Source organism: Clytia hemisphaerica, unplaced genomic scaffold, assembly GCF_902728285.1.
Source record: "Clytia hemisphaerica strain Z4C2 unplaced genomic scaffold, Clytia hemisphaerica genome assembly, whole genome shotgun sequence".
Lineage (NCBI taxonomy): Eukaryota > Metazoa > Cnidaria > Hydrozoa > Leptothecata > Clytiidae > Clytia > Clytia hemisphaerica.
In genome coordinates, this window is record NW_027104200.1 from 430,824 (window position 1) to 444,969 (window position 14,146).

A 14,146-nucleotide genomic window follows, 5' to 3' on the forward strand; every position below is an offset into this window, starting at 1 on the left:
TTTTCTTCTTCATCAAATTTTTCATTGCAATTATTCTTAAATTTTCAGACTCACTAGTAATTGGCCTAACAGAAAATGTATAACATGCCACAGTTTTGTGGGCTACATCAAGTAAAACATTTTGTAAGTGGTAAATATTAAAAATTCACTATGGTCAGAGCTCTTAAGACTATAAAAATCTTTCATTTATCACAAAATTTTATATTAAAATTTTAATTTCTACAAATTTAAATACATCCTCCAAGAGCAAGATATTAATTTCGATCAAAACACAAAAAAGCCATCTGTGAACCCCGGGCTAACCTCTACCATGTTTTTTAGTATGTTTAATAAGTCGAATTTAGTTAAATAAGTTCAATTTCGACCAAAACGAAATCTGTCTTTCAGTACTCCAGCTCTAATATGTAATTCTTTGTTGAAAAAGTTAACTTTGTTGGATTAAAGTTTGATTTCTACCAGTAATGCAACCATCACACTAATCAAAGCGGCCACTATAAAGACATTATCCAAGAACTTGGCAATCTTTTTGGCATCCTGTTCTGGAATATGTGAAAAATCATCTTCATTGACTTCTTTATTGTAATTCTTAATCTCCTCATAAATCAAATTCAATGTTTCTTTAGATGTGCCTTCTTCATCTTCATTTGAGCTCATTTGTGGAGCAATCCTTCCTTGATCAATCACTTGTGGTGTTTCACTCGAATTTGACGCATGCGTGTCATGACTTTCTGGGCTTTCATTACTAGATGAGGATTTCAAGATGAGACGAGTTAACCAGCTAGGCATCCAGCGTAGCATCCCTTCTGAGCGATGATGTAGAGATAAAACGTAACAGGTTTCAAGAATAGAAAATGAAGCGACAATCGTGATCGTGAGAAAGATCTAAAAAGAAAGTGTTGACGATAGGCAAGTAAGTCACCCTTCATAGAAGAATCATTTTACCAATGTTAGCATACCCTTGTCTCAGGAACAACATCTTTTTAACAATTACGCGAGCGAAGAGAGCACTGAAATTTTTGGCATATGATTTTTTTTCTTTTTGCCTGAAACTTGCTAATTTTAGGGTGCTAAAAAAAGGCAACGCCAAAATTTGAAATCATTTTTATTATTATATTTTATTTTTTATATTTTATTTTTTTATCTGAATCCTATAAAAATTCTCACCTTGCTGAATGAAGATACCTCAGAAGTCTGGGGAAGAATCTTACTATTCGTATATTCCATCATAACAATACAAGTTAAGCAGATCATGATTGTGAGAGTGATTCGTTCACCGCACTGTGGAGGTAGCCTGTGTCCCAGAATCAATAACACGATTAGACAGATACACGGGACGATAGAATTGACCATGTAGAAAAGTGGTTTGCGGGTCAGCGTTAAACGGATCACCAAATCTCGGAACGGGATCGGACAACATTTGTAATATCTAAGTAAAAGAAATAAAGGAGAATATTAAAGGATCCGGTGGGGGGGGTACTTTAACGGTATTACGGGATTTTACGAAGAAAGAGACGGGAAAACGGTATTTTAAAATCAGACGGTGACGGTATTTAGCCTTTTAACCTCTACAAACCGGTGTGACGGTGTTATTATTTTTTTCAATTCTCGAGATTCCGGGATCAAAAAATTTGACGGGAAAACGGTATTTTGAACCCTTACAACCCCCCCCCCTATTGAAGGATATCATACGTATCTCCTTCCATTTGCTTAAACGGTTTTTTAAAACAAAAGAATGAACAAATTTTTCTCCCTTCCCGCCGCGTGTTGTTAATTTTGCTATAGCAGTATAGAGGTGCACTCTCTTTTTATTTCACTGATGGGCGTGATTTATCTAATATTCCGATGGCGAATTGGCGGCCGCCCACGCTAAAGCTTTAAAGGGACGGACCAATTTCCCATCAGAGAGTCGGCCTTTCGATGTGCCGCATTCCCAGTCGGGTTCAACTATCTTTGTGCGTTCAGCTAAAATATTCCGGTTGGACCCGCCAATCCCTGAAAACTAAAGCTGTGTTACCAGGCCTCCCGCTGCATAATCCTTGGCGCGGTCTTACTAAATTCCGTAATCTAAACCTTCCAGATGTTGAAAATAGTTCTTTAGATCTAATAGACGTATTCCTAATAGACCTTCAGAGCTTTAGCGTGTCGGATGAAAGTTTCTGCATCTGGGTGCCTGATTAAGGCCGGTCTTCGCTTGCGCGCGCTGCAATTGCACTTTTTGGCGTCAATCAATTCATCGAAAAAATAGTTTTCAACTTTTTTCAACCGTTACTTCAGATCGCGCCAATGGATTTGCTTCATTTTTCTTTTGACCAATAGCGTGGAAGCTTTGCTCGAAAAAGTGCGATTGAAGTGCGTGCATCTGGGTCCCAGATAAGGACGTGGTACAATTATGAGCACTTGGTAGCAAACAAGAGGGCCAAAAAAGCGAGTGAAACATTGAAACTGTAGGGGTCAATAACATTCTCACGCACGACGTTACGATTTCATGGGAAGCTTCCCTCAAATCCCATTCAGCATTTTCGGTGTATTGGCTGGTCACCACTGCATAATCAATTGCTTCCATGTAAACCTGAAATAGGAGAAAAACTCATCATTAAGGGTACGCGTTTTTTTCTGTAAGTTCAAACTTTATAAGAACATGAGCAGGCTTTGATGGCAAAAATGTTAAGAAGAAGTTAGGGACAGTTTGTGGCTTTGTGGACTCTAAAACAGCCAATTTCTGACGAAAATGGACAAAAACATATGGAAAATGAAGAAAATAGGAACATGTTAAGAACATTTTTAAAACTCAAAAAGTTAACAACATCCGAAGGCTTCAAAAATTTTAGATGTTCTAATAAAAAAAACGGGTAGTCTAGCATGCTTTACGACTAATTCAGACACATACAAATTTATGCAAAATGAATTATAAAACACAAAATTTTTTCATACTGCAGGGTATTTTTACCGGGGGGGGGGGGGGCGAAATTTTGCCAAATTTTCCAGAGGGTAGGGGTCCCACCGGGTCTAAGACACGGGGGTGTTGAAAGGGCAAACGTACATAATATTTGACAGTGCTTACACGACCACTAAAAATGTTTCCAAAAATTTTAATCATACCTTACTAATATCATCAGTCCATGGTCCAAAGGTGATTTTACAGTGTTGTGTATCAAAGGGGAAATCCTTGATACTGAACGAACATGAAGATAAGAAATCGATTGGAGATAACCAGTAACATGTCCCGTCACTACTGACTGAGATCTTCGTTTTGAACGATTTTGTCAGCCATGTTCTTTCTTCTGATAAGCTAATGAAGAAAAATTAATCTGCTATGGTTTTGATTCTGATCTTTTTGGAGAAGGTTAGTCTCTAACCTCTACAGTGCGGTAATCAAAATTTAACACTCCGTTTTGAAAGCAGCCATTGAAAATACAATAGAATCTATTATCTAAAATGTCTTGGAAGAGCTAACAGGACAAAATTTATTTTTAGTACTTTTTTTACAATTCAGTATGCATAAACTGAAATTTTCCTCCTATTTATGAAGTCAACGGTTTAATGTAATTTATTTCCTTCCTCACATTATTAGTGACGGTACTTCAACACATAATGCAAATGAACTTTGGTGACTGCAGTGAAGGTAGCACCAATACTGTACAGTATCGTAGCCAAGAGTGGCGCAAAATTTGTGTTGGAGAGCATATTTTGCGCCCCTCTTGTCTACACTATTGCTGTACCTGTTATGGAGGACAACTTCAGGGAACCACATCAAATGTGGATCGATGTTCACCGTATTTATACCATCATAATGACTCGCGTTCCAATGGATTAGATCATTCTTCCATTTCTAAATGGAAAATAACAATAAAGAATATAGCCGGCGCGACTAAATTTAGCCTGGTTCTTATGAATAAACATGTACGCTTGCAAATTCAATGTTAACACTAGCCAACAAATTTTAAGCCTACATATTAATGAAAATAGTTCCAACTACTTGTCAATTTTCATTACAAGTTTACTTTCTCTACAGCTAGGCGAAGATGCTTCCAATAAGGTAGCAACCAGTATTCCGCTTTTGGCAAAAAGATGACCGGCATAACAGTAATAATAATGAGGAGACCGAAAACTAAGTATTCTCACAAAAATTGGTCAAAAAATTGGAAATGAAGCCACTTCATTCCCATCTGAAACACGCGATCTGCGTGGTTTTTAAACAAACGCCGGATTGAAAATAAAATCAACCGCCCGGTTTTGAAAAATGCTCCGCGTAAACACAAAGAAAGTCTATATTCAAACCGTGATCGTTCAAAATCTTAAGGATTCAGTGTTTGTTCACTTAACCCTTTAACAACTGCTTCTTTGTATTTTTCTGTGCCTAAAATACTGCGGCTTTTTGAACTGACTGTTCTTAAAATACCGAGCCCTTCTTCGGAGGTGGTTGGTAAAATACCGCGACTTTTTTACGACCCGTGCCAAAAAGACTGAATGACGAATTAACTCGGCAAAAAATACTTTCGGGGTTCACGACTGTGAGGCGAGATAACTCGTCAATAAAAAAACATGGAATTTGGGAAAAATTCATCATTAAAAGGACTTTATATTAATATTTTTTTCATTTCCTGATTATTTGTGCTTTCTTTTTTCCATATATGATATTAATTTTTTGTATCTGACTACAAAATACACAACTAAAAAGTTAAAAGAGAAAATTACATAGAGAAAATGGTCAGGAATTATAAAAAAGACTCATATCAGCATGATTGAAATAAACAATAATTTTTTCTTGCAATTTTTGAATTTAGTTTTGGAAGCTGGACTTAAAAATTATTTTACGAATTTTAATTCTTCGTATACTTCGTATACTTCGTATTCTTGGAACATAATGCGCATACAAGATATCTCGTCATCAGTATTTTTGGCACGGAACGCAATGACGAGTTACCTCGGCATCAATATTTTTGGCACGGAACGCAATGACGAGTTACCTCGGCATCAGTATTTTTGGCACGGAACGCGATGACGATATATCTCGTTATCGGTCGTTAAAGGGTTAAGAAAGGTGGAAGATTCCTCTCTAGTCTTCCCAATGGGTCTGATCACCCTCTAAAGACCCTCGATAAAGAGTTACTCACCAATCGAAAGAAGCCAGTCACGGATAAAGTTTGAGCTTTTGTGGACTATAGAAAAGAAAACATGAAGATAATAAATTATCTTCTTCCAAAAAATGATCAAATTTTCGAAAAGCAAAATGCCTATAAATACCAAAACTTTCGAAAATTAATCAGATATTTAAGAGAAATACTCTAAAAATTTAAATCCATTCAACATGTCTTCAGAATTGCGCCCGAGATTTTTTGGCTTAATCTCTAGCTGAGTTTTATTTTCAATTTTAAACACTATGAAATTCCAGAAGAAGGGATACGTTAAGTACTTTCCCTAGTCTAGACTAGCAAACTAGTCTGTTAATTGATCATGTCAGAGGGCGGGAACATAAAGGCGGCGGGCGTTTGCTAGAATAGGAGCTGCGTAGGAGAGCGAGCAAAAGTTGGTGAGAGGCTGCTGATTAACAGACTAGAACATTCTGCCACGGCTTCATTTTGGAAGTTTTGAGAACGGTGGAGTGCTTTCCTAAATTTTGGAGGGAGAAAAGCCGACAGACCACTTTGTTTTGAATTTTGGGTGGTAAAAGGATGAGCAACTTTTCAAGTTTTGAAACTTTTACATCTTAGTTGTTTTTGTTATTCATACATTCTTAGAAGTAAGTATTTGCAATTTAGCTTCAGTTTTCTACAATCATCAAAAGTGTACAAGGATTATTCAGTTTTCCCTATGCAGGTTGGTGGTATATGTTACGTGCTTTTGGGGCTTTTTGCTAGCCTCTTCATTCAAGGTAAAAGAAATATTTTTTCTATTTTGGTTTTTTGGTTCAGCCTAAATACTTTTTGCTTTTTCATTTTAGTACTTACAGACTACTTGTTAAGGAACTTGATTACTCTAGTCTCATTGTGGCTAAGTGAACCTCTCCAACACCCTTTTTTATGAATACAACAGTAACACTAACCAGGCAGGAACTCTGCTCAAAAGTACCCAGCAATATAACCTTTTTGAAAAAATTTTGACACTATTTTTAGAATAATAACATATCATAATAATCAATAATTCTGACACTTTTAATATCTCACGATAACCTAATACAGATTTTCAAGTCATACCAAAAATTTTAGTCAACATAATATGCAGTTGACTAAAATTTTTGGTACGGTTTGAAAACCATTTTTAGGTTATTGTGAGAATAAACAGCGTTTCCCGGTTAGTTTAAAGCCCGACCCTCTTCAACAGACTCACTGCTACAAAAAACAACCTGTCCTGGCTAGTCCTGACTGTAAGCATGTAACGTACCAGCCAAGCACAGGAAAATTACACGTACGCATAGAAAATTAAATGGATAGACCTTTTGATGCTAGTAAAGATGTCATGTTGAATAACTAAAACTCCAACCTCAAAACAATGACACATTTGTGCTTAAATATTATTATCAGTGTATTATTATAATTAAGTATTTCAGTCTGTCATGAAAAATGTAACATCTGACATGCACAAATTTAATTTGTGAAAAATTGAAATTTGCAGAATTTAGTGCTGTGATAAGATACAGTAGCTCTGATTGAAAATACAGAATTTATATGGTGACAGAAAAGTTTTTGGGTACACGTATTCATAATTTTAGAAAGATGCTGTATTTTTGTTGTGTGAAGAGAATTATTGGTAAATTCTGACCTTTTTTTATAGATTGTGGCTATGTGCTGAAGAATTTTCTCGTCACACCAAAAATGCTGAAAAATTAATCTTACACTTTAAGATTTGTGGCTAAATTTTTTTAAGAGTTTTCTTGCCACACTAATCTTACAATTTAATATAATTATGTAAATTAAAATGACCTATTCAAGAAATTTTTGTTGTCAAACTGAGAATTCTGAATTTTCACCGTAATATAAATTCTGACAAATTTTCATCTATACGTACAACTATAATTTTGGGGAAATCCCACTTGTTCGAGAGTATACTTGTCCGACAGTATACATTTGTTAGACCGGTTGTTTGACAGTTATTAGTTCGACACCCATTTGCTCGACTGCATGGTTGTTCGACAACCACTTGTTCAACACTCTTTTCTCGAACAACTATATAGATTGTCAAACAAGTGGATTGTCAATCAACTGGGTTGTCGATCATTTTGGCACCCATTTGTTCCAAAACCCACTTGTTCGACATCCAATTTGACAAGAATTTGTTGAACAAGTGAGCTGTGAAAAAAATGAGTTGTTGAACATGTGACATCACCCATTTTTCTGTAGATTGTAAGTATGTGTACTATAAAATCAACTTCACACTTGAAAATTTATGGCTAAATTTTTTTAGAGTTTTCTTGCCACACTAATCTGGCAATTTAAAAATATGTAAATTTTTAAAGCTATAGTACAGTACATTTGAGAAATTTTTGTTGCCAAACTGAGAATTCTTAATATTCTCCATAAATTCTGCTAAATTTCCCACTACGTAAGCATATAAGTTTTGGAAAAAATACTAGAATTGAGTAAAACATAAGCATGGGGAAAAATTTAATCATTTCTAAATGTTGTAAGAAGACTTTTAATATTTCATAATTTGAAAGAAAATATTTTTTGGAGAAATTTGTCTGTGCTGCTTTACCATAACTTTATTTCTACTCAAAACTGTGTAATTATATCATAGGGATAGATACGGTACGTATTCAAATCAAAACAAAGGGATAACCAGGTTGATATCCACAAAAGTTTGTAGCACTTCCAATACGTACGACATTGTGTCAGTGTCGTGTAGTAGTCTCCAACAACCATATATTTTTGATAAAGAACGTTACTTGTGAGTCCTGGAAAATTAATAATATTAATTATTAATAATTGTTAGCTACTGGTACCTGGGTTATCCCTTTGATTACCACATGTAAACATAGGAAAAAGAAAGCTGAAATGAAAAAAAACTCACAGTCCATAGTGTTTGCAATCTGAATACTCCATTCCTAAAATTGAATGAGTTATGAATAGGAAAAGATAACAAGTCAACAAGTTCTGATAACTGATGTTACAAGATTTTCCATCTTCTTTTGCCTCTCAAATCAAAACAAAAAACAACCAAAAATGAGCCAAAGAATATAAGATGTTTCTTGTTTCAAATAAGAAACAAGAAACAAAACATCTTTTGAAATAAAAATGTCCACTAGAAGTCAGCCATTTTTCTTCCAATCACTCACTCCTCAAAAATCAAAACAACACGATCTGCAACTTTGACGGAAGTTTTCATTTCTCATTTCACGAATTTCTCAAAGTACATTCATTTCTACAACGCCGAAATCTGGCGTTGTAAGATTGGGGCTTCAGATGGGGTAGATTCGCTGGATTGTAGGATTGGGATTCAAGGATTGGGATTCGGATTCAGGATTCGTAAAAAGCTTTGTAAAAAAAAATTGAAAAAAGATATTGACTTCAAACCAAAAGATCTTGAAATATTACATAACATAGAGCAGTTCTTGACTAAAATTGATATAAAAATGGGCGTGGCCTTGACGCTAATTAGGGAAATTCCCTTTTTAGGATTCAAATTTCTAGCCCATTGCATACTTTGGCTAATTCTCAGTCCCCTCGTTGAGGTTAAATCAATTTCTAAACACCTGATCTTATGACCGGACATGTCAATAATTAATCGTGGACAAAATTTATTGACAAAAAGGGCGTGGCCTCGATGCTAATTAGGGAAATTCCCTTATTTAGGTCTCAAAACACGAAAATTGCAAAGTTTGGCTAGTTCTCAGTCCTCTTGTTGAGTTTGGATCAATTTTTAAACACCTAATCTTATGACCGGACATGTCAATGATTAATTGTGGACAAAATTTATTGACAAAAAGGGCGTGGCCTCGATGCTAATTAGGGAAATTCCCTTTTTTAGGATTGAAAACACGAAAATTGCAAAGTTTGGCTAGTTCTCAGTCCCCTCGTTGAATTTGGATCAATTTCTAAACACCTGATCTTATGACCGGATATGTCAATGATTAATCGTGGACAAAATTTATTGACAAAAAGGGCGTGGTCTCGATGCTAATTAGGGAAATTCCCCTATTTAGGATTCAACACACGAAAATTGCAAAGTTTGGTAAAGTTTGGCTAGTTCTCAGTCCCTTCGTGGAATTTGGATCAATTTCTAAACACCTGATCTTATGACCGAACATGTCAATGATTAATCGTGGACAAAATTTATTGACAAAAAGGGCGTGGCCTCGATGCTAATTAGGGAAATTCCCCTATTTAGGATTCAAAATACGACAAATTTGCAAAGTTGGTAAAAGTTTGGCTATTCTCAGTCCCTTCGTGGAATTTGGATCAATTCTAAGACCTGATCTTATGACCGGACATGTCAATGATTAATCGTGGACAAAATTTATTGACAAAAAGGGCGTGGCCTCGATGCTAATTAGGGAAATTCCCTTATTTAGGACTCAAAACACGAAAATTGCAAAGTATGGTAAAGTTTGGCTAGTTCTCAGTCCCTTCGTTGAGTTTGGATCAATTTCTAAACACCTGATCTTATGACCAGACATGTCAATGATTAATTGTGGACAAAATTTATTGATAAAATGGGTTGGAATTGAACAATGTATAGAAAAATAGAAAGGAAAAGACGCTTGTTTTCTTTTCATGTTTTTTTTTTCAAGTTTAGTAATTCAATCCTTGAAGAGGTTTTTCATGACTCTCAATGAACCCAAGTGCTCCTCTGGGCAGCTAAATCGAATTAATTTTAGATAATTTTATTTTTTCAATTGCAAAATAGTTTTTAACACAGTGCGTGCTTCAGTTTTGTTTAAACTTGGCAGGTAGTCGGTGAATCCTACAGTAACTGAACGGCATTTCGATTCTTCCAGCTTCGCCAATATAGCAACTAAAACTGTTCGTAGGTCATCGAATTTACCTGAAATTTAATTGCAAAAATTATGAACTCGTCAAATCTTTTACTTCTAACTTGATAATTACTCAAAGGTTTGAATAAGTGGTGGGAGGGAGTTTGAAAGTTATGGGAGTTTGAAAGTTATGTAAAATATTATGTACAGGAGGATTGACGTGACTTCAAAGTCGTTCATTTTTTGTAAGGTAGGGTACCCTTATGGCTTGCCCATACCTCTCAACTGTTTTTCCAAAGTAAAATTCCTTCGGAGTATAATCTAGCTCGTACTAGACGATTATGGCTTGTTCTCCTGTACCGTTGTGTTTGTAACTTTTTACCTTTTCCCCACCGGAAACCTTATAGGAGGATTGACTTGACTTTGAAGTCATTATAGTATAAATAGGAAAGTGACGTAATTTCCATGAAAATACCAACCCGTAAAATATCATAGACCAAAAAATAGCTTTTCAATTTTCTTTTAATGTTTGATGAGAACATACCGCCTTGTTTTGAAATGAGGAATATTCTTTTATGGGTATTTGCATGATAAACATTGACATTGTCTAATTTCTCCGTCTGTTCAAGTGTGAAGCCAAAATCATTTTCCCAAGAGGTAAATCCATCCTGATTAAATATCAAAGCCACGCCCTTTTTGTCAATAGATTTTGTCCACAATTAATCATTGACATGTCTGGTCATAAGATCAGGTGTTTAGAAATTGATCCAAATTCCACGAAGGGACTGAGAACTAGCCAAACTTAACCAAACTTTGCAATTTTCGTGTTTTGAGACCTAAATAAGGGAATTTCCCTAATTAGCATCGAGGCCACGCCCTTTTTGTCAATAAATTTTGTCCACGATTAATCATTGACATGTCTGATCATAAGATTAGGTGTTTAGAAATTGATCCAAATTTAACGAGGGAGCTGAAAACTAGCCAAACTTTGCAATTTTCGTGTTTTGAATCGTATATAGGGGAATTTCTCTAATTAGCATCGAGGCCACGCCCTTTTTGTCAATAAATTTTGTCCACAATTAATCATTGACATGTCCGGTCATAAGATCAGGTGTTTAGAAATTGATTTAACCTCAACGAGGGGACTGAGAATTAGCCAAAGTATGCAATGGGCTAGATATTTGAATCCTAAAAAGGGGAATTTCCCTAATTAGCGTCAAGGCCACGCCCATTTTTATATCAATTTTAGTCAAGAACTGCTCTATGTTATGTAATACTTCAAGATCTTTTGGTTTGAAGTCAATATCTTTTTTCAATTTTTTTTTACAAAGCTTTTTACGAATCCTGAATCCGAATCCGAATCCTTGAATCCCAATCCTACAATCCAGCGAATCTACCCTTCAGCGTAGCCGTTTTTTCCTTCCTGGGGTTTCGCTCCAGTCGGGCTTTCAGCCCTTGCCGCCGACAAATTTTTTTCTACGCTTACCTAACTCCTACGCTCACTTCTCCCGCGTGATACCGTTCCAGCCCGACTGGCGTGCCAGTCTATCCCTAGTCTAGCAAGCTAGACGACTAATTCAGACATAGTAGAAATAAAGCAAAAAGTAATGGAGGGTACAATTTTAGTCGTCTAGAAACTTTTGTGCACTAACTCCAAACAAAAGAAAAGTGTCAATATTGCAATTATGATTTTTTTTTGCTTGATAAATTGTTTTCTCGCTACACAAGTTTCTGCGTAGCTAGCCGGGGATTCTATAAGGCCGGAACACCGGATTCTTCCATTCGTTTATACAAACTAAATCCCGAAACAATAATCGTATTATCATTTAACGCCTATACTATTGTATTACACCGTTTAAAAAATGACTCCAGCCTATACTCTCCTTTAATTGGTAGTAGGGGTCTAAAGGAGCACCCCTGAGCCCTGCACCATTTGATCCCAGCACGGCATGACAATCGTGATTAAACCTTTATCGAAATAGTTCCATAGTTTATAAATATCAAACTTTTTCCAGACGAATAAATTGTTTGAAAAATAATCCAAAAATGTTCAAGTCATGCAATTTGATCCCTGGGCTATACTTATTACTCTGTACCACAGTGTATCTCACGTTTATCGCTTCATAGTACACTCTGTGCGCATTGTCTGTTCGATAAAAAAAGACTCCCGTACGGAGACCTCTGCAATGAGAGAGAGAGCAACACTTCTCTCATCGTCTCCCCTCTCTCACCAATACTCCATCGCAGTGGTCGGTTTGAAAAATCTCAAATGAGAAAAGACAATGACAACAGACCCTCTACGGCAATGAATTTTGAAATCAGCCGTAGATACTGGGTCTGTGTACAGACAATATACCAAGCGGCTTAATCATTTAGGAGAACATTTAAAAGATTAACGTTCTGCGTGTCAGCATTTCATTTACTTACCACGGTGATTTGAACAATTTCCAATTGAATCTTGACATGGACAGTTTCATTGTTCCGTTGAACAGGCCGTGTTGGAATATAATTACTGATCACCTGCTCCATCAAGTCTTGTTCAATCGAGTATGCCGCACCTTAAAGTAGTTTGAAAGAAGTATTTAACTCCAAATTTTGGACCATATTTGTGCTTATTGGGTCAAGGACAATCGTTTGCCATGATTGAATCTAAAACGCTTTTTACTTTACGAGATAGTGAACGAAAATCGGTAAGGGTCCACTCTTGTCTCCCGAATAGACGGGGGGGGGGGGGTCCGAATAAGCAGGGGGTAGGAAAAATTTCTAAATTCTAATAAGCGGGGGGGGGTGTAATAAAAGGGGGTGGTAATTTGAAAACAGATTTATTTTTAATTGATATCAATTTCAACAACGAAAAAAAAAATTTAACAAATGAACACGTAAAAAAAGAACCAATACTAACAAAAAGGAAAATTTTAACAAGTTTAAGGGGTATCTACACTGTAATAAAATATTGAATTATTTGAATTTAATTGGTAGGGGGGGTCTTAATAAGAGCAGGGGGGTGGAATTTTTTTTCACTTAATAATTAGCGGGGAGGACGTCTATTCGGGAGACAAGAGTAAGTCTCTGGTCTCTCTAAAGGACTCTAAAGTTCGGGATTGTTTTCGAAAAAAGTCTCTGAGAGTCACTTTTTTACTGGTTTTGTCTCTAAGGGTCGGTCTTCGGAGATCCGGTCCGCACAAACCCGACATTCTACAACCGTAGAGAGTTACTTACTATTAGTTAGTGAAACCATACTCAACCATACACCAATGTAAAGTGTCCATAAAATTGTTGAGTTGATAATTGCCATGGCTGACAGCAACAGTGGATGAATTCTCTTCAAATTTTTCTAACTGACAAAGATAAGTCAGAAAATTCCATAAAAAATAGCTTTTTAGAGAAATGATAAAGGTTTACTTTTCTAACGACATTTAATTTCAGAAAAAATTCTGGAGATTACAAGATGCCAGAAATAACATTGTTGATGGGATGTGTGCGAGTTATAGAATCTTTTTCTCCTCCATCTAATTTTCAAGAATATCTCCCGAGAAGATAAAATTCTACATGCAAAAAAAAAAAAAAAAGTGAAATTTTCCAATCGTTGTAATTTTCTGATCGAATCAAAATAGGAAAGACTTCACGTTTACGAACATTCATTAGATGAAAACTGTTTGATTTTCAATTAATTAAATTTAAAAAAAAGTAGGGAAAGAGGAGGGAATATTAATGAAAATATATCTTTTGAAATTTGATTTATATTCTATCAAAAAATTCCACCTGTTTCTGAGATCGGACTACAAAATTCAATACAATAGACAATATTAGAAAATTTGGGATTTATTTTTACGTAGACTGTTTCTATAGTTCTTATGGTCTTCAGTGTCATCGTAAATCTAAAGACCTCTGCTGAAATCGACCTGCTAATAACTAGAGTCTCAGGGAGCAATTCGTTTTTTATAAGAACATTTTGAAGCCTTCGGATGTTCTTAACTTTTAGATTTTTAAGCCTAAAACTGTTCGTAACATGTTTCTTATTCTCATCATTTTGTGAGCATCTTTTCTATTTTCCCAAGAAAATACCGTAGGAGTTGAAGGGTCCGCAAAGCTTTGAATTCCCGGGGGGTCTAGGTTTGCGAGATGACGGGTATGTGCCACCCGAATTTTGGCAGTGAGGCCCTTGGAGGGACTAAAACTGACCCTTAGAGGGACTGAAATAAAGGAAATACCCGAATTCTCATAAATTCTATGACC

General features: G+C 35.8%; 1 protein-coding gene across 1 annotated transcript; it reads right to left on the reverse strand.

Annotated features, from left to right (window-relative positions):
• Window positions 1–129: 129 nt before the first annotated feature.
• LOC136815216 (neuronal acetylcholine receptor subunit alpha-7-like) lies at window positions 130–13,246 on the reverse strand. Its single transcript, XM_067071664.1, has 8 exons — window positions 13,130–13,246; window positions 12,338–12,468; window positions 5,115–5,159; window positions 3,720–3,829; window positions 3,100–3,289; window positions 2,472–2,569; window positions 1,165–1,426; window positions 130–882 (listed from the first exon to the last, which is right to left on the reverse strand). Exons 1-8 carry the CDS (start codon window positions 13,203–13,205, stop codon window positions 439–441), a joined length of 1,356 nt encoding a protein of 451 aa, XP_066927765.1. The 5' UTR covers window positions 13,206–13,246; the 3' UTR covers window positions 130–438.
• Window positions 13,247–14,146: the final 900 nt, after the last annotated feature.